At 39.8% G+C, this 21,569-nt stretch overlaps 1 protein-coding gene and 1 non-coding gene across 2 annotated transcripts in view; one reads left to right on the top strand and one right to left on the bottom strand.

Moving 5' to 3' along the window:
* NEK10 (NIMA related kinase 10) overlaps positions 1–21,569 on the top strand; it is a 308,999-nt gene that overhangs the window by 155,042 nt on the left and 132,388 nt on the right. Inside the window, exons 25-26 of the mRNA XM_089918950.1 lie at positions 6,256–6,385; positions 6,937–7,007. Of these exons, the coding sequence (XP_089775076.1) occupies positions 6,256–6,385; positions 6,937–7,007 (201 nt within the window). The remainder of the gene's footprint in view (positions 1–6,255; positions 6,386–6,936; positions 7,008–21,569) is intronic.
* Positions 1,719–1,824, bottom strand: LOC115804029 (U6 spliceosomal RNA). Its single transcript, XR_004024838.1, has one exon. It is a non-coding gene; the product is annotated as a U6 spliceosomal RNA (small nuclear RNA).

Genomic DNA, 21,569 nt, shown 5'->3' with positions numbered 1-21,569 from the left:
CTGTTGATGTTAATCTTGATCAGCTGGCTGGAGATAGTGTTTATCAGGTCTCTCTACTGTAAAGTTACTCTTTTTTTTTTCTTTCTATAGGGTACTTTTTGAAAGAAAGTCACTACATGCACCCCAAACTTAAGGAGTAGGGAGTTATGCTTCATTTCCTTAAGGTGGAGTCTCCACATAAATTATTTGTCATTTTTCAAGAGATTTGTCTATTGCCTCCTGTTTTTTATTTATTTGGTTTTTAAAAATTTATATCAGTATGGACTCACGGATAATTATTTTATACCCTGGGTTATAATCTAATAAAACTTTCAGTGAGCTGAATTGTGTCCCCCTCCCAAATTCATACGTTAACACCCTAAACCCCAATGTGATGTTATTTGGAGATTGTTGCCTTTGGGAAGTTAAGTAGATTTAAATGAGGTCACGAAGGTGGGGGCCTCATGATGGGATTAGTGGTCTTATAAGAAGAGACATCAGAAACTCTGCTCAATCTCTCTCTCTCTCTTTCTCTGCCATGTGAGGACACAGCAACCACCTGTAGGCCGGGAAGAAGGCCCTCATTGGGGAACAGAATTAGCCAGCACCTTGCTCTTGGATTTCCCAGATTCCTGAATTGTGAGAAATAAATTCCTGTTTATTTCTATTTAAGCCACCCCGTTATTGGTATTTTATTATGGCAGCCCAAGCTGGCTAATACGATACTTTATTTTGTTGTTCAAACTTTTCTACATTTGGCCATTGGGAGCTGGTTGACTTGTCTTCCATATCCCTCTGGCATACCCCCATCATTGTGCTTTTTTTTTCTTTAGACTAACTTTCTGGAACTAGAAGATGCTCCAGGTTCATTTAGTATATTTCTTGCCCCAGTCCTATTATCAGTCATTTCTCCAATGGTCCTGATTCTTTTCATTGGAGAATGGTGTTAAAAACCAAGATCTGGGGGCTTCCCTGGTGGCACAGTGGTTGAGAGTCCGCCTGCCAATGCAGGGGACGCGGGTTTGTGCCCCAGTCCAGGAAGATTCCCACATGCCGTGGAGCGGCTAGGCCCGTGAGCCATGGCCGCTGAGCCTGCGCGTCCGGAGCCTGTGCTCCGCAACGGAAGAGGCCACAACAGTGAGAGGCCCGTGTACCGCAAAAAAAAAAAAACAAAAAACCAAGATCTGGTGCTAAGTGTGCTCATTGCTACTAGGATTCTATCAATTCTATCTATACTGATATATCTGATATCTAGATATCTGATATCTAGATATCTGATATATAGATATCAGATATCTATATCTATCTATTGATATCAATACTACTATCAATTCTAGGCCTTTTCATCTGACAGAATGAAAGGATATATATGTGCATAGGATATATATGTGCAAGGATATATATGTGCATAGTAACCTGTGTATATTCACATAACTATAAATATTTTCATATGTAACCATCTATATTAATATTAAGCTAAACATGGGTTTATGCTGTTGTCTCCAACTCTAATCTGTTACCTCCTTGTAGAGTACCCCTACTCCTTTCCTTGCTTATCTGTAACCTTTCTTCCACTCCAATAGTGAGAAACCTGGCTTCTGCCATCTGCCACTCATTTACTTAATTGTTGAATTCTGGTATACATGTATAGCAGTATCAAAATTGTTAATCTTTACCCCTATGAGAAAACAACTTTATTAACTATAGTCCTCATCTTTTGCCTGTCATCTTACTGCCTCTAAAATATGGAATGCATCACAGATTTGCATGTCATCCTTGTGCCGAGGTCATGCTAATTTTCACGTGTCATTCTAATTTTAGTATATGTGCTGACAAAATGAGCACAATAATCAAACTTTTAACAAAGATGACAACATGACCACTGTAGGAAAGAAGAATATACTGTCTACGCTCAGAACCTTTTAACATATCATTTCATTTCATTTACTTTGTGAATGTACTTTGTTGCATTTAAAGGAAAGAAGTCCCCCTCCCAACTTACATAAATCATCACAGTATTGAATTATTTGTGAAATAGCAAAATGTTCATATTTTAAACTGTTTTGAAAAACATCTAGATTCAATACTTTCCTTGTTTACTTCAATAATGAGTAAATAAGAATCTTTGGCAATTAGCAACCTAATTGTTCACATCAGTGAGGGACTACTAATGGAATTTAAAAATCTAAACAGTTTCTCTTTTTAAAAAATTATATTAAGCATCCTTCCTTCCTCATCGTTTTTCCACATTGTTTTCATTATCAGTTTGTAAATTTATGCCTTTTTAAAACAGAGGTAGTATTTAGATAAACTTTCCTCCAGCCCCCTCTCAAAGGCTGCTGATTATGAGCTATGTTGACTTATTTATTAAAATATAGTAATAAGTAAAGAACATCCTTGCCATCTACCTAACTATACTATCCCTGGCTTCACTTAAAATTTTTTCCAGCTTTATTGAGGTATTATTGGCAATTAAAAATTGTATATGTTTGAGGTTTACAATGTGATGTTTTGATATTTGTATACATTGTGAAATGATTATACAACCAAGCTAATTAATATATCTATTACTTCAAAAGATTCAATTATCACATTACTTGTGATGTACTTTCTTAGCAAATTTCAAGTATACAATACATTATTATTAAATATAGTCACCATGTACGTTAGGTCAGCAATAATAAAAATGATAATATTTTAATTGAAGTACAACTTATAATGGCTGTAATTTTTTACACATTTAATTGCATATGTTTAATCTTTACCAGAAAAGCCCTTATTTTTATTAAATATCATAAATTATGCTTTACTTTACCATTAAAAGATTTTAGATGACCAAATCACATAGGAATATCCAGCTTTTAAAATACAGAGTAATATTTCTGATTGGGAAAGAGAAAACCAATTTTATTTTATTTTATTTATTTATCTTTTGCGGTACACGGGCCTTTCACTGTTGTGGCCTCTCCCGTTGCGGAGCACAGGCTCCAGACACACAGGCTCAACAGCCATGGCTCACGGGCCCAGCCGCTCCGCGGCATGTGGGATCTTCCCGGACCGGAGCACGAACCTGTGTCCCCTGCATCGGCAGGCGGACTCTCAACCACTGCGCCACCAGGGAAGCCCGAGAAAACCCATTTTAAAGTGTGTGTGTGTGTGTGTGTGTGTGTGTGTGTACTACTTAACTTCTTTCTCTTAAGTGAGCATTGCTAGCTGTAACTCTGTATTTCTTTAAATGTGGTTGGGCTCACCTTAAGTGGAGAAATTGGAAATTATTACAAGACAGTGAATTATTTTACAATGGTTTTCTAAACAATAATCACCAAAATAAGTAGTGATTGAGTCATTACTTTAGCCATATTTCCCAAAAGCTGGGTTCTTTTTAAAGATGAAAAACACATGAATAGTTTTTCTTCATAGAACCTGTTGCCTTAAAAAAATACCACAGCCTGGGTAGCTTAAACAACAGAAATTTATTTGAAGGCTGAAATCCAAGATCAAGATGTTGGCAGGTTTGGTTTCCTCTGAGGCCTCTCCTTGGCTCGCAAATGCCAGCCCCGCCTTCTTCCTGCCTCTTCCCGTGGTTGTTCCTTGCACACTCCTGGTGTCTCTTCCTCTTCTAATACAGACACCAGTCATACTGGATTAGGGCCACCCCAATGGCAGCTCTGATCAGCTCATGCAGGCCTTATCTGTATATACGGTTACATTCTGAGGTACTGGGGGTTGGGACTCAACACATGAATTTTGGGGGGACACACATAACATAACAGAACATTTTGTGTGACTTTTGGAAATCAGACTCTGTCTTGTGTTTGCCATTGCTTTTAATTGTAATTATGAAACTCTTTTATCTTAGAGAATATTTGAAGTTGGACCCCAGAAGCAAAGTGATAGTTGGCAACTGTGTTGTCTTTTATTGCCCTTTCTTGTTCTCTTCCAGAGAAGTGATTCTCTGTCTTTTTCAGGGAGGCATGGACAGCTTTGAGAATCTGATGAAAGCTGTCATGTCAGTTAACTTTGACTAAGGACCTCAAAACTTAGTGGTTACAATAACCTTTTTATTCTTCTTCTTCTCAATATACTGTGCGCTGGCAAATTGTGGGCTGGTTTGAGCTGGGATTGCTTATCTGTGTTGTCTGGGCTCACCTGTGCATTGTGGTCACCTGGTTTTCAAAGGCTTCACTGATGGATGTGGTGGTAGAGTGGCTGTGGGTAGGGGTGCTGGAGGTAACTGAGCCATGTGATGCTCATCATCCAGCAGGCAAGCCTGGGCTCAATCACCTGCTTGTGATCGTAGGGTTTTCAAGAGCAGGAAGAGAGAGCAAGCCACAAAGAGTAAGTGCTTTTCCATTCTCTCCTTGCATCACTTTTCCTGATGTCTTCTTGGCCAAAGCAAGTTATATGGTTAAGCCCAGATTCAAGGGGTACAAAATAGAGTCCATCTTTTATTGGGAGGAGCGGCACAGCCATATTGCAAAGGGGCATGCCTGTGGGGATGAAAGGAGTGTGTGGTCTCTAGTGAGATGAAGGAAGAGATGGAATGATGAGAAAAATAAACTAAGTAAATTCTACTCTTACAAGAGTTTTCCTCTACACTGAGTAGTTATCTTTTGAGGAAAAATGAAGGCTGTCCTCCAGAGAAGTACAGACACTGGCTGTTGAGAGTGAAAGCACACAAGAAACAGGAAATGGAAAAGAGATCTGAGGGGGTGATGGGTGGAGCACTCACAGCACCTGCTTCCTGAGCTTTTGGAAACATGAAACAAATCTTCTGAGTTCTCAGTAGATTAAAACATGAGCCATTTGTGTAGAGCCAAGGACATTTTTTTGTTGAAGACATTTTTTTCCTTTTATGGCATTTTTTAATGTGAGCAGTTGATCGAGTGACAACAGGGGACACTTTTATACACTTAGGACCAGTAGAGCCCTGGAAATCACTCCGGATTCCCCCATTGCCATATTATTGAACTCAAAGACAGTACCTATGGAAATGCTTAACTGAGAGATCTTGAAATCACACTTCTTCTGTAAATACATAATGTAAATCTTAAACCAGGAATCATTCTCCATAATCTCACAAGAATTGCAACTCCTTGGTTATTCTTAACAGCCAATACTTGCTCTGTACTGATACCAATTTATGAGTTTCTTTATATCTTAGTCCACTGCCCAAGTTAACCATTAATTCCTACTCCATTAATTTAGAGGGTTGAGCACAGTCCTAAATACATACTTTAGAACTGAATCATCAAACTACTTAATTTAGGGTGTGTGTGTGTGCTGAGTGCTTTTAACACTTTGCTGAGTTTCAGTCTACAAATATGAGAGAGGAAACTTCTATCAGTTCAAAATATCCAAGGGAACTACCCACCCCTCCAAATTAAAAAAAATGTCAAGCCCATAAACCCTCACAGCTTAACTTCATTTAAAGGCTGACAGCATCCTTATTCAGACTAGATATGAAATTTCAGAAGAGATGAACATGATGGAAGTTGTCATTTTCTGCAACACATTTAAATATGGTCTTGCTTCCTACTTTATAAGCTAGCATTGAATAGCAGAGGGATGGTGCTATGTCAGTCAATTTTGCTCATAATAATGCTGCATAACAAATCACCATGAAATCTCAGTGGCATTCAACAATAAGCATTTATTGTCAGACTCACAGGTCTGTGGGTCTCCTGGGCTGGGTCTCCTTCAGGCTGCAGGTTTATGTGTGCAGATCTGCTCCATGTGTCTTGTGCTGGGCCTAGGCTGGGCTATCCTAGCTACCTGGGATACAATGGTCTTTTGGACAGAAGCTCCTGTAGGGACAAATGAAAAGCACTCAACACCTGTTAACACTGAGGCCCTGATCTGTTGCACTGACACTTCCACATTCCACTGGCCAACACAACAAAAGCAAAGGCAGGAGTGGGTAGCAAACACTGCCCACCAAGAAGAAGGAGTGGGGTATTCAAAACCTCCAGAAGAGAGAGAACTGGGGCCAATCATTCCGTCTACCACGGAGGGGTAGTTGTTTCTGGAAGTAAAAGGACATTTAATAGGAGTTGTTTATTGACATTTATTGCTTAAATTAGAATTGCTTGGTTGTGCTTCTTGATTCACCTGAGTCTGAGAGAATTCAAAGATACATCTTAATATGTTTACTTGAAATGATGATCGAGTTTCCATTCTTTTCTTATATCTCCAACTATAGCTTGAAAATTGAACTTTTTTCTGTACTGACTTCTCCCTTTTTCATTGTGCATTAACATCCTTATTTTAATTCAGCCCTGAGGTGCTGAAGAGTGAGCCGTATGGGGAGAAGGCTGATGTCTGGGCAGCAGGCTGCATCCTTTATCAGATGGCGACTCTGAATCCTCCCTTCTACAGCACAAACATGCTCTCCCTGGCCACAAAAGTAAGCAACCTTGGAAGACAAAAGGGTCTCATGTTGCCAAAAACACCATTCCTTTTCTTCTTAAGTAGAACCTTAGTGATTTTAATAAAACTGTCACTTAAAAGCAGTCATTGTTTTATTAACCACATGATCCAGTTTATTTTTCCTCCTTTCTTCTAAATCTACATCATGTGCTATGGCACATTTCCCCTTATAATTGTCTTCAATTTATCATAGAAAATTATAAAAATAAATATATCAAACTGCTTTTGGTCTTTTATTCTTAATTGTGGTTTGAACTGCCCTCAATCTATCATATCGTATTATCCTACACATCATTTATTATGAATCTGAGGTTAACTTTAACTCAGCTTGAAGAATACAATTCTATGCTCAAGAACAGTTTAATTAATGCTAATTTTTAATTTGCTGGGATATTTTTGTTTCTGATGAAAATATGTGCATGAAATTATGATGCTTTTTAAGTAACTCTTGTGTCGTGGCCAAGTATCACCACTCAAAGGCACCTGTGGCTCCTTTACTTCCATCATTCTAGTCTGTTTGTTTTGCAGATAGTGGAGGCGGTATATGAACCAGTGCCAGAAGACATCTATTCTGAAAAGGTGACCACTATCATCAGCAGGTAATTAGTCTCATAACTTCAAACCCATAGGGATTATCAAGAAATACCTCATATCTATGCAAAGTCACTATATGTAAATATTAAGAGGAAGAGGAAGGGCTCTCAAATAATCCAAAGCTAGAAAAATATTTGTGCATCACCAGTCATAGGGACCATTTGGAAGCCAACCAAGTGTCCAAGAGGAAGTAGTAGTACATTCACTTGAAATATTATGCAACCATTAGACTGATTATTCAGAAGGCTTTATATCAACCTGTACAATAAGTATGATCTGCTAAATAGACATTTCTCCAAAGAAGGTATACAGATGGTCAAGAGGCACATGAAAAGATGTTCAACATCACTAATTATTAGAGAAATGCAAATCAAAACTATGAGGTAATCACCTCACACCAGTTAGAATGGCCACCATCAAAAAATCTACAAACCATAAATGCTGGAACAGGTGTGGAGAAAAGGAAACCTCATACACTGTTGGTGGGAATGTAAATTGATACAGCCACTATGGAGAACAGTATGGAAGTTCCTTAAAAAACTAAAAATAGAACTACCATATGATCCAGCAATCCCACTCCTGGGTATATATCCAGAGAAAACCATAATTTGAAAGTGTACATGCACCCCAATACTCACTGCAGCACTATTTACAATAGCCAGCACATGGAAGCAACCTAAATGTCCATTGACAGAGGAATGGATAAAGATGTGGTACATATATACCATGGAATATTACTCAGCCATAAAAAAGAAGGAAATAATGCCATTTGCAGCAACATGGATGGACCTAGAGATTGTCATAATGAGTGAAGTAAGTCAGACAGAGAAAGACAAATATCATATGATAGCGCTTATATGTGCAATCTAAACAAAGTGGTACACATGAACCTCTTTACAAAACAGAAATTGAGTCACAGATGTAGAAAACAAACTTATGGTTACCAAGGGGGAAAGGGAGGGGCGATAAATTGGGAGATTGGGATTGACATATACACACTACTATATATAAAAGATAATAAATAAAAACCTATTGTATAGCATAGGGAACTCTATTCAGTGCTCTGTAATGACCTATATGGGAATGAAGTCTGGAGGAGAGTGGATATAGGTACATGTATGGTTGATTCACTTTGCTGCATAGCAGAAACTAATGCAACATTGTAAATCAACTATATGCCAATAAAAAATTAATTAAAAATTTTTTAATTAAAAAATGAAAACAAAAAAACCAAGTATGATCTGAAACTAAGTAAAACAAACAAAATGTACAGGCACTTATAACTATGAAAAAAACATAAAATGTGCATGAATATGGAAAAGACTAGACAAGAACATATGAAACTGAAAAAGGCCATGTTAGATGATAAAATTGCAAGCATTTTTTTATTTTTAAGAAATATTTTAATTTTTCAAAGAAACTCAGAAAGAAGTGCTCCATATATCCATATAGTAGGAGTTTAATGAAAGCCCTTATCCCTATAGAGTCTCAAAGTTCTGCCCCCACAGGGCTTGTCCCAGCTCATCCCTAACCCTTCCCCTCCCACTCTCCCTCTGCTCCCTCCACTCCAACCACAGGGAGCTCCTCGCTACTGCTCTTCCCTTTTCCTGGCACTCTCTTCCCTCTGATACACACAGTGGCACAGACCCTTACTTTCTCTGGTTTCTGAGGAAACTGGGTCTCTGAAAAATCAAGGCACCTGCCCTGATGCCCCCACAACCTCTCCAGACTCTCTTGTCCCCTTGACCAGTTTACCAAGTTCACAGCACCCACCACCCCTAACACATTATACATGTGCATGCAGACTTGTTCTTTTATTGTCTCTCTTCCCCACCAGAATGAAAACTCCACAAGAATGGGGACTTTTTCAGTTTAGTTTATAGCTATTCAGTGCCCAGAGCAATGCCTAGTACAAAGAAGACCCTTAACAATTTACTGGTTGTATGAATAAATGACTCATTTACCTGGCTGATCGTTATTTCTGGACCATTTTACGACCTTAAATTGGCCCAAGATTACTACTCTGCCCCGTCAAGCTGAGTCAAATCCTTATTGTGATAATAGAAATCCTAGGGTCACCCCAGATGGAAACTTTGTCTATCCCCTTGCCCAATTCCTTTAAATCTCAATTCTGTATCTATCCTAGCTCTTGGCACCACCTCTGATACAATGTAATAAGCGTATTTTCATGGCTATGCCCCTTTCCCTTTTATTTTCTCCTTCCAGCCCATTGTTTAGCATTAATAGATACTCCTCACGTTTGTGGGATTATATCTTGAATCTTTCCTTGCTCAGCACAATGCTGCCCTACAATATTAAGTGCCTCAGGCCCAGCTGGGGCTGAATTTCACTAACTGTGGACTCTGAGCAGACAATTTGACTATTCTTTCAGCAGCTCTGTTTCCTCATCTGGTAAAATGGGGATCGTAATAGCACCAACCTCATTAAGCTGAGGTGATGATTATAACATGCAGATCACTTAGCATAGAGCTTTGGCAAATGGTAAATCTTGAACAATGTTGGCAGTTATTATTATAGATATTGTGGGAAATGAGCTGAAACCCCTTTCTAAATCATCTAAATTCTGCGTTACACTAGATCCACCCTACTGCTAATGAATCCATACAAATGTATTTAAACTGCTCATCTCCTGTTCTCTATTTGTTTTCTGGTAAGTGCCTTAAAAATTCAAGAAGTCTCCAGAGAGGTCAAGACAAGAATACCAGAGTTACTCATTTAATTTCTCCTTTTCTTAGGTATTTGAGTGCCACGAAAAATAGGAGAGGGTAGTGCAGAGAAAAAGTACAGAGACATTATTCTGATTTTGTGGCATTGGGCAAACAGGACCATAATTTGCTTATGACAGGCTTCCTGGCTATTGGTGTCCACGCCTCTTGGAGCTAGGAGGTTAGTGGAAAAGTCAGATATCAGCATTATCATGAAAAGGTTAAGAACATCAATAGGTTCTAGAATTGAGTGGATTCTAATCCCCACTCTTCCACTCACGTTAACCTTCCCAAGACCCACTTTCCTCATCTGTGATATATAGGTAGCAATAGTAATTACTCATGGGCTTGCTTTGAAGCCTAAATAAGATCATGCTTGTGATGGTCTTAGCACAGTTCCCAGCATGTAGCGAGCCCTCAATTAATCTAGGTATTGTTATTAATAATGTTATTATTTATGGAATGAAGTATATATAAATTATGATAAATTTGATGAAGGATGGTAAAAGGGGCAACGAGAGATTACAGAAGGACTTGGTCTAGGTTGGGGATTTGGGAAAGATTTTCTCTGGAGAAAGGACATGTAATCTGAGACCTGAACTTCACTACTTCTCAAATAGTAAACAGAGTGGAAAAAGCATTTCATAGACCCACATCTCTGAAGGCTTTCCTGAGCAAAAGAGCTTGTTAATTTGAAGAACTGAAAAAAGTTGGAGATGCAGCATGTCAAGTAAGGGAGAGAATAGCCAGCAAATGGACCTGGGGGGCTGACAGGACCCAGGTTGACAGGTTCTACAGGCCACACTGAGGGTTTTGAATTTTTATCTCCAGTATTGAGGAGAGGACTGAAGGGTTATTAACAGATTGAGACATAGTGAAAATTTCTTTAGCAGAGATCATTCTGGCTGATCTCCAGGGAATAGACTGAAGGGAATGAGAGTGGGAAGGAGAACCAGGTTCAGCTGTCCACTGAGAGATGATGGCGGCTTTGACTAGAGTGGTGGTGTTGATGGAAAGAAGTGGGTTGTTCCCACTGTGGGCTGGAATTTGAGTCAACAAGTTTTGGAGTACAATCATAAGATGTTTAAAAAATACTTCAGTTAACTGGGAAAATGGAATGGCATCGAGAATATGAAAACAATTGGATTTATTATGTGGAACCTCAGCAAATGGAGCCAAGACCATGGAATGGAAGTTCTGGGGGGGGGGGGCCAAGGTGAGCTCGCCATTAGGAAGTGTGTGTCAGAATTAGAGCTATCCACAGTGGAGCAGGCTGCTGATGGATGGTGAGTTCCCTGTCACCAGAGTGTTTAAGAGGATGAATGAACACTATTAGGGGACTCCAGATGAAATGTTCTGAGTACACTTTTAATTCAAAACACTAAGGTGCCATAATTAGTAGGAAATGACAATTTAATTTTAAAGCTGACTACAAATTAAGATTACAGTGTGCAGCCTATAACAGATGTAGTTTTCATTTAAAGTTATGCAAGACAGTGGGTTCACATTGTGAAGTTTTATCTTTAGAAAATTTGACATAAAACCAAAATCAGTTGTGAGTTGCATGCAATTACATACTTGAATTGCTTTGGATTTTCAGTCTTTAAAAATTAAGTTTCAGGGACTTCCCTGGTGGTGCAGTGGTTGAGAATCTGCCTGCCAGTGCAGGGGACATGGGTTCAAGACCTGGCCTGGGAAGATCCCACATGCCTCGGAGCAACTAAGCCCGTGCGCCACAACTATTGAGCCTGCGCTCTAGAGCCTGCAAGCCACAACTACTGAGTCCACGTGCCACAACTACTGAAGCCCACATGCCTAGAGCCTGAGCTCTGCAACAAGAGAAGCCACCGCAATGAGAAGCCTGCGCACCGCAATGAAGGGTAGCCCCTGCTCGCCGCAACTAGAGAAATCCTGCGCGAAGCAATGAAGACCCAACAACGAAGACCCAATGCAGCCAAAAATAAATAAATAAATAATTTTAAAAATTAAGTTTCAAAAGAACTAGGGAACAAATACAATTTCCTGTTTTCTTACCTTAGCAGACTTTTAAATTGGGAGAATAACTTAGTAACCCTGAAGACTTTGAGGCAGAAAATAAATATATTTTACTGCTCTGCTCAGTACCAGCATTACTATTTTTACCTTCCAGTACACTGTTAAGAGAATGTTATCTATTTACTTTCTAAAGTAAGAACTTGCTTTAAAGTAAAGGAAGAATATTTCCTTTTATGCACACAATATTCCCATTGCCTAAGTTTTCTCTGTCTGTGCTTGGTTGCATAAGCTGTCTGGCACTTTGTTTCAGAGGCGGTCATAAGGACTAAAGAAGTTAGTTTTGGCTAGTTCTAAGGACAAGTGGATCTTTACATTTTCCACCCTATTTTCAACTCTTTGTTTCTTTTTTTTTTTTTTAAGATTTAATTTTATTTAATTTTGGCTGCGTTGGGTCTTCGTTGCTGCGCACGGGCTTTCTCTAGTTGTGGTGAGCAGGTAGGGCTATTCTTCTTTGTGGTGCATGAGCTTCTCCTTGTGGTGGCTTCTCTTGCTGTGGAGCATGGGCCTTAGGCATGCAGGCTCAGTAGTGGTGGCACACGGGCTTAGTTGCTCCGCAACACGTGGGATATTCCCAGACCAGGGATCAAACCTGTGTCCCGTGCATTGGCATTTGGATTCTTAACCACTGCACCACTGGGGGAGTCCCACCTCTTTGTTTCTTAAAACATGAAATGAAGACAGTTGAACATTGTATCCCTTTACTTCTTTCATCTGGTTTCTCAGAGTAGAGTGGGGACAAAGTGGCTAGCATGAGTGGAATATCCCAGATTTTTTTCTAAAACGTGATTTTATGCTTATTTGATTAGAGAATCATTAAAGCATTCAGTTGCTCTTAAGAATTTCTCTGAAATATCTAAGCAGGGAGGCATTTCACAGCAATGAGGATAAACTGGAACTTCTGGTAGGAGATATTCCTAAGATTCCAAAAGTGTATACCGAAATATTTTAGGTTATAGACAGGTAAATTCTTAGATGTTAGGCTTAGTTCATTTGTTCATTCATTTGTTCATTCATTCATTTGCTGAGTACCCATCAGGACCCAGATTCCATTTTACATGCAGAGGAGATCATGGTGAAGGAGACACAGGTCCCTCCTCTCAACAAGTTTGCAGTTTCCAGTGGTGAAACAGACCATTATGATACAATGGTTACAGTAGTTTTACGTATTGAAATATAGACAGTGCAATGAGAACATGTAAAAGGGGGACAGTGAGTCTGTCTAAGGGTGGTCCAAGAAGTCTTCCTAATGGAGACTTGGAAAAGAGTGGTAAGCACATAAGGGATGTGGTTTGGGAAAGAGTAGATATAATCAGCAAAAACCAAATTCAAGCAGAGTGAATAAAATAACCAAGAAATGGGGGCATAGGTGAGCCATGGGCTGTTTGGGAAAGAACAAGTAGGAGCATTTGGTGTGTTGCTGGTGGGGGGAAGAGGGGGTGAGGCTGTGGAGGGAGGTAAGGGCTAGTTTAGGAGGAGCTTGTATCACATGCAGGGAGTTTTAATTTTGTCCTTTTGGGCCATGAGGGGATGTTGAGGAATTCTGAGCAGAGGAGTGATGTCATCAGTTTTGGAATATTTTTCTGGTAGCAGTTTACAATATGGATCAGAGGTGGACAAGAGATGTGCGTGTCATTTAAGAGACTGTTTCAGTGGTCCAAGCAAGTGATGATGAAATAGACCAATAGCCATGGGATTAGAGGGGAATGATATGGATTTGAGAAATATTTAGGAGGTAGAAGCCACAGGCTTTGGTGTTGGTTGAATGAGGGAGGAGGTGGAAGAGAAAGAAAATTGTGGATTTTCTTTTTAATTTATTGGGCACTTTACAGGGATGGCTTCATTTAATCACCATACCAGCTTGATGTAGTAAATACTATGATTATCCCATTTTACAGATTATAGTCCCAGGCTATCTGGGATTTAGAAGCTAAACCTTACCCAAGATCAGAGTTAATAAAGGGCGAGCCAGGATTTAACCCCCAACAATCAGACCCAGAGCCTGCAGGCCTAATTATGATGCTAAACTGCATCTCCCAGGTGGTTCCTTTTCTGATGATGGCAAACATAGGAAGGGGAGTAGCTTTGGGAGAGGAGGAGATGACTAAATGCCAGAACAGAGGCCATTCTGGATTCCATTTACCATAATATATAACTGTATAATTTGTAAAACTAGCTTACATTGCTTTATTATTTAAAAAAATAAAAAGCTCAGCTGATAATTCAACTGACAGTACCTTGAATCAATTTAAATATCTGCAGACTAAGACTTTAGAATATCTGCACTAATGAAAGGGGTTTTTGTAGTCATAATCAACACTTGGTCAACTGAGCATTTTTATCCGCTTTAATCCCTTTTGCTAATTAAGTGAACGTGAGGAACCAGATTTAATTAAAAGTGAAGTTGAACACTTAGCTTCTTTTGTGATTATAAGTGAAAGTAAGAAACTTGAATACAGTATTCAAGGTCATGAAATTCTTAATAATTTTATCTTTGAATTTGTGTTTTAGAAGTGAAGTCTGATGGGACAAGGAGCATGTGTGTTGGGGTCTTGGACCCTAGTGTACATGTGGTCCCTCCAGCTCCCTGACTTAAGTTCTCAGCCACCTGATTCCAGCCCTCTGGGCCTCTGCCTGGCCTCCAGCTCCACCTTCCTGTCCCTGTCCCATTGCTGCTGCCCTCTACCTGGTATGGTGATTGGGTGTGTCAGCAAGGGAGGACTGTGTTCCACCTTTATGCTTCTCCCCCCATAGGATATGGAGGCAGGCAAGGAGATGGTCAGGGTGGAGCAGGTGCCCTGTTGTATCTGGGGTAGGGCAAAGAAGAGGCCATCCCTGACCAGGCTGGTGGCACCCTGGCTTGTTTGGAGGGTGATTCAGTGGGGGCCTCTTGCTGACCTCTAATCCAGGTACCAATTGCATCCTGTTGTCATGGAGGTTGCAATATCTTGGGGGGTTTCTTATCTACCATCAACTGGGATGCTGGACTATGGGAAGGGGAGGTTGACTTCCTCACTCCCTGCTGGGGCCTCACAATTATGTGGGACACCCCCCAAACTATGTAGTTGGCCCTGTCTCCTCAATCTCTTGCCTTATTTTGTATATAATAAATGCATAGACTGAACTTTGTTAAGTAAGAATTCAGCAAATATGTCTGTCATAAGCATAGTGCAAGCCCCCTTTGTTAGAACTTGAAAAAAAATAGCATAAAGATAAAGCATGAAATGATAATGACTTAAAATTTGATTAAGACGTGCATATTATACTCACGGTTATTAAAGTCAAGAAAGGAGAGAGAGATCAAAGTCGCAGATTAGGAGGATGCTGGGCTCACCTCCCCTCATCCAAACAGCAGCTCTTGTTGAAATCAACCTGGGGACAAGCAGAACAGCTCTTCTGCAACCAAGCCTGTAAAGAAAGATCCACACGGAGTCCGGTAGGAAGGGAGAAGTGATGTGGTCGGGACCAGCACCCTTAGCAGGGACACAGGAGAGGAGGGGACATCACAGCCTCAGGGATCCTCCCTGGGGAGTGAGGGATTCCAGCCACACATTGGACACACCAGCCCTGGGATACAGCACTGGGAAGACAAGCCCCTTAGCTGGTTTGAAACCCAGTGGGGCTTACCAAAGGTCTGTAAGAAACTGGGCCTCTGCTCTTGAAGAGCACACAGACTTGCTTGCTCCCAGTCAAAGTGTGGAGGCAGCACATTGAAAACTGCCAGGGGCTCTGACCAGCTAGCCAGGACTGCTGCATCACACCCCCCGCCCACCCCTCACCTGGCTCCTGCTCTAGCCCCTCTTGCTCCAGCACTGCTCTCCACTAAGGCAGAGGGTGCCACTAGCTACAAGAGTTTGCACACTTGGAGGGAACAGAGCTGGCTTGGATCCAAGCCCTGCCTCTGACCAGGGTGTAGGCAGCCATTGCCAGCACATGTGTCCCTGTGCACTCTTGGGAGGGAGCAAACTCAGCTCAGTAGTGTGATATCAACCCCTCCAGCCACAACCCAGCCTCTAGCCAAGCAAGCACATCAGGGATAAAGTGAAATCAGAAAAGAAGTACAGCCTTAAGCCCTCAGGCCCTGAATCTATACCCCAAACCAAGGCTGAGACTGCCATCACACCTGGAAGAAACCCAAATTCTTCAGGGCTCCTGCTCCAGCCCCCGTGGCTCTGACCACACCCTTGACAGGGTGGTGATGGCCACTGACTGAGCAAAGGAGAAGCCCTAGCTTGCACCTGGCTCTGGACAAGAAGCCCTAGCTTGCACCTTCTCTGCACAAGAAGCCTGTGTGCAAGCACAGGTCACTATCCACACCTCCCCTCCCAGGAAACTGTGCAGCCTGCCACTGCCAGGGTCCTGTGATCCAGGGACAACTTCCCCAGGAGAACGCACGGTGTGCCTCAGGCTGTTGCAACATCATGCTGGCCTCTGCTGCCACAGGTTCGCCCTCCATTTCGTACCCATCCCTACCCCCTGGCCTGAGTGAGCCAGAGCCCCATAATCAGCTGCTACTTTAAACCTGTTCTGTGTGGTGGGAACAGACACGCTCAGGCAACTTATACGCAGAGGCAGGGTCAAATCCAAAGCCAAACCCCAAGAGCTGTGTGTACAAAGAAGAGAAAGGGAAATTTCTCCCAGCAGCCTCAGGAGCAGTGGAATAAATCTCCACAGCCAACTTGATATACTCTGCATCACTGGAATACATGAATAGACAAGAAATAATCCCAAATTTGAGGTGGTGGACTTTAAGAGCAACTGTAGACTTGGGGTTTGCTTTCTGTATATAATTTCTTTCTGGTTTTATGTTTATCTTAGTTTAGTATTTAGAGTTTATTATCATGGGTAGATTTGTTTATTGACTTAGTGGCTCTCTTCCTTTATGTTTTCTTTTTTTTTTTAATTTATATATATAGAGATTTTTTTTCCTTTTTCTCTTTTTGTGAGTGTGTATGTGTATGCTTCTTTGTGTGATTTTGTCTGTATAGCTTTGCTTTTACCATTTGTCCTAGGGTTCTGTCTGTCCGTTTTTCTTTTCTTTCTTTATTTTTTTTTAGTATAGTTTTTCGTGCTTGTTATCATTGGTGGATTTGTTTTTTGCTTTGGTTGCTCTCCTCTTTCTTTCTTTCTTTATTACTTTTTATTTTTTTAATTATTAATTTTTTTTAATTTTTTATTTTAATAACTGTATTTTATTTATTTTTCTTTCTTTCTTTCTTTCTTTTTTTCTCCCATTTCTTCTGAGCCGTGTGACTGACAGGATCTTATTGCTCTGGCCGGGTGTCAGGCCTGTGCCTCTGAGGTGGGAGAGCTGAGTTCAGGACATTGGTCCACCAGAGGCTTCCCAGCTCCACATAATATCAAACAGCAAAAGCTCTCCCAAAGATCTCCATGTAAATGCTAAGACCCAGCTTCACTCAAGAATCCACAAGCTACAGTGCTGGACACCCTATGCCAAACAACTAGCAAGAAGGGAACACAACCCCACCCATTAGCAGAGAGGCTGCCTAAAATCATAATAAAGTCGCAGGAACCCCAAAACACACCACTGGACATGGTCCTGCCCACCAGAAAGACAAGATCCAGCCTCATGCACCAGAATACAGGCACCAGTCCCCTTCAACAGGAAGCCTATACAACCCACTGAACCAAACTTAGCCACTGGGGGCAGACAGCAAAAACAACAGGAACTACAAACGTACAGCCTGTGAAAAGGAGATCCCAAACACAGTAAGAAAAGCAAAATGAGAAGACAGAGAAACACACAGCAGATGAAGGAGCAAGGTAAAAACCCACCAGCCCAAACAAATGAAGAGGAAATAGGCAGTCTACTTGAAAAAGAATTCAGAGTAATGATGGTAAAGATGATCTAAAATCTTGGAAGTACAATGGAGAAAATACAGGAAACATTTAACAATGACCTAGAAGAACTAAAGAGCAAACAAACAATGATGAAGAACACAATAAATGAAATTAAAAATTTTTTTAGAAGGAATGAGTAGCAGAATAACTGAGGCAGAAGAACGAATAAGTGACGTGCAAGATAAAATAGTGGAAATAAGTACTGCAGAGCAGAATAAAGAAAAAAGAATGAAAAGAATTGAGGATAGTCTTAGAGACCTCTGGGACAACATTAAATGTACCAACATTCAAATTATAGGGGTCCCAGAAGAAGAGAAAAAGAAAGGGGCTGAGAAAATATTTGAAGAGATTATAGTTGAAAACTTCCCTAATATGGGAAAGGAAATGTCAAGTCCAAGAAGTGCAGGGAATCCCATACAGGGTAAATCCAAGGAGAAACATGCCAAGACACTTATTAATCAAACTATCAAAAATTAAATACAAAGAAAAAATATTAAAAGCAACAAGGGAAAAACAACAAATAACATACAAGGGAATCCCCATAAGGTTAACAGCTGATCTTTCAGCAGAAACTCTGCAAGCCAGAAGGGACTGGCAAGACATATTTAAAGCGAAGAAAGGGAAAAACCTACAACCAAGATTACTCTACCCAGCAAGTAGCTCATGCAGATTTAATGGAGAAATTAACACCTTTACAGACAAACAAAAGCTGACAGAATTCAGCACCACGAAACCAGCTTTACAACTTTAGCTTTACAAATGCTAAGGGAACTTCTCTAGGCGGGAAACACAAGAGAAGGGAGAGGCCTACAATAACAAACACAAAGCAATTAAGAAAATGGTAATAGGAACATACATATCGAAAACTGCATAAATGTAAATGTATTAAATGCTCCAACCAAAAGACATAGACTGGCTGAATGCATACAAAAAGAAGACCCGTATACATGCTATCTACGAGAGACCCACTTCAGACTTAGGGACACATACAGACTGAAAGTGAGGGGATGGAAAAAGATATTCCATGCAAATGGAAATCAAAAGAAAGCTGGAGTGGCAATTCTCATATCAGACAAAATAGATTTTAAAATAAAGACTATTAGAAGAGACAAAGAAGGATACTACATAGTAATCAAGGGATCAATCCAAGAAGAAGATATAGCAATTATAAATATATATGCCCCCACATCGGAGCGCCTCAATACATAAGGCAAATGCTAACAATCATAAAACGGGAAACCGACAGAAACACAATCATAGTAGGGGACTTTAACACCCCATTTTCACCAATGGGCAGATCATCCAAAATGAAAATAAATAAGAAAATACAAGCTTTAAATGGTACATTACACAAGATGCACTTAATTGATGTTTATAGGACATTCCATCCAAAAATAACACAATACACTTTCTTCTCAACTGCTCAAGGAATGTTCTCCAGGATAGGTCATGTCTTGGGTCACAAATCAAGCCTTTGTAAATTTAAGAAAATTGAAATTGTGTCAAGTATCTATTCCAAGCACAACACTATGAGACTATATATAAATTACAGGAAAAAAATCTATAAAATACAAACAGACGGAGGCTAAACCATACACTACTAAATAACTAATAAATTACTGAAGAAATCAAAGAGGAAATTGAGAGATACCTAGAAACAAATGACAATGAAAACCTGATGACCCAAAACCTATGGGATGCAGCAAAAGCAGTTCTAAGAGGGATGTTTATAGCAATACGATCCTACTCCAGAAACAAGAAACCTCTCAAGTAAACAACCTAACCTTACACCTAAAGCAACAAGAAGATCAGAAAAACCCTAAAGTTAGCAGAAGGAAAGAAATCATAGACATCAGATCAGAAATAAATGAAAAATAAATGAAGGAAATGATAGCAAAGATCAATAAAACTAAAAGCTGGTTCTTTGAGAAGATAAACAAAATTGATAAACTCATCAAGAAAAAACCAGAGAAAACTCAAATCAATAGAATTAGAAATGAAAAAGGAGAAGTAACAACTGACACGCAGAAATACAAAGGGTCATGAGAGATTACTACAAGCAACTATATGTCAATGAAATGGACAACCTGGAAGAAATGGACAAACTCTTAGGAAAGCACAGCCTCTGAGACTGAACCAGGAAGAAATGAAAACATAAACAGACCAATCACAAGCCCTGAACTTGAGACTGTGATTAAAAATCTTCCAACAAACAAAAGCCAGATGGCTTCACAGGCAATTTCCACCAAACATTTAGAGGAGAGCTAACACCTATCCTTCTCAAACTCTTCCAAAATATAGAAGATGGAGGTACACTCCCAAACTCATTCTACAAGGGCACCATCACCCTGATACCAACACCAGACAAAGATGTCACAAAGAAAGAAAACTACAGGCCAGTATCACTGATGAATGTAGATGCAGAAATCCTCAACAAAATACTAGAAAACAGTATCCAACTGCATATTAACAGGAGCATACACCATGATCAAGTGGGGTTTATCCCAGGAATGCAAGGATTCTTCAATATATGCAAATCAATCAATGTGATAAGTCATATTAACAAATTGAAGAATAAAAACCATATTATCATCTCAATAGATGCAGTAAAGCTCTTGACAAAATTCAACACCCATTTATGATAAAAACCCTCCAGAGAGCAGGCATAGAGGGAACTTTACCTCAACATAATAAAGGCCATATATGACAAACCCACAGACAACATCTTTCTCAATGGTGAATAACTGAAACCATTTCCTCTAAGATCAGGAAGAAGACAAGGTTGTCCACTCTCGCCACTATTATTCAACATAATTTTGGACATTTTAGCCACAGCAATCAGAGAAGAAAAAGAAATAAAAGGAATCCAAATCGAAAAGAAGTAAAGCTGTCACTGTTTGCAGATGACATGATACTATATATAGAGAATCCTAAAGATGCTACCAGAAAACTACTAGAGCTAATCAATGAATTTGGTAAAGTAGCAGGATACAAAATGAATGCACAGAAATCTTTTGCATTCCTATTCACTAATGATGAAAAATCTGAAAGAGAAGTTAAGGAAGCACTCCCATTTACCACTGCAACAAAAATAATAAAATACCTAGGGATAAACCTACCTCCAGAGACAAAAGTCCTGTATGCAGAAAACTATAAGACACTGATGGAAGAAATTAAAGATGATACAAATAGATGGAGAGATATACCATGTTCTTGGATTGGAAGAATCAATATTGTGAAAATGACTGTACTACCCAAAGCAATCTATGGATTCAATGCAGTCCCTATCAAATTACCAATGGCATTTTTCACAGAACTAGAACAAAAAAATTCACAATTTCTATGGAAATACAAAAGACCCCGAATAGCCAAAGCAGTCTTGAGAAAGAAAGATGGAGCTGGAGGAATCAGTCTCCCAGACTTCAGACTATACTACAAAGCTACAGTAATCAAGACATTATGGTACTGACAAAAAAACAGAAATATAGATCAATGGAACAGGATAGAAAGCCCAGAGATAAACCCCCACGCATATGTTCACCTTATCTTTGATAAAGGAGGCAAGAGTATACAATGGAGAAAAGACAGCCTCTTCAATAAGTGGTGCTGGGAAAACTGGACAGCTACATGTAAAAGAATGAAATTAGAACACTTCCTAACACCATACAGAAAAATAAACTCAAAATGGATTAAAAACCTTAATGTCAGGCCAGACACTTTAAAACTCGTAGAGGAAAGCATAGGCAGAACAGTCTATGACATAAATCACGGCAAGATCTTCTTTGACCCACCTCCTAGAGAAATGGAAATAAAAACAAAAATAAACAAATGGGACCTAATGAAACTTCAAAGCTTTTGCACAGCAAAGGAAACAATAAACAAGACAAAATGACAACCCTCAGAATGGGAGAAAATATTTGCAAATGA

This window comes from Delphinapterus leucas, chromosome 10 (genome assembly GCF_059928025.1).
Source record: "Delphinapterus leucas isolate spDelLeu-1000000601 "Yukka" chromosome 10, BTC_Dleu_Yukka2, whole genome shotgun sequence".
Classification (NCBI taxonomy): Eukaryota; Metazoa; Chordata; class Mammalia; order Artiodactyla; family Monodontidae; genus Delphinapterus; species Delphinapterus leucas.
Note: the sequence above shows the minus strand (reverse complement) of the source record. Positions and strands in the feature narration are given on the sequence as shown.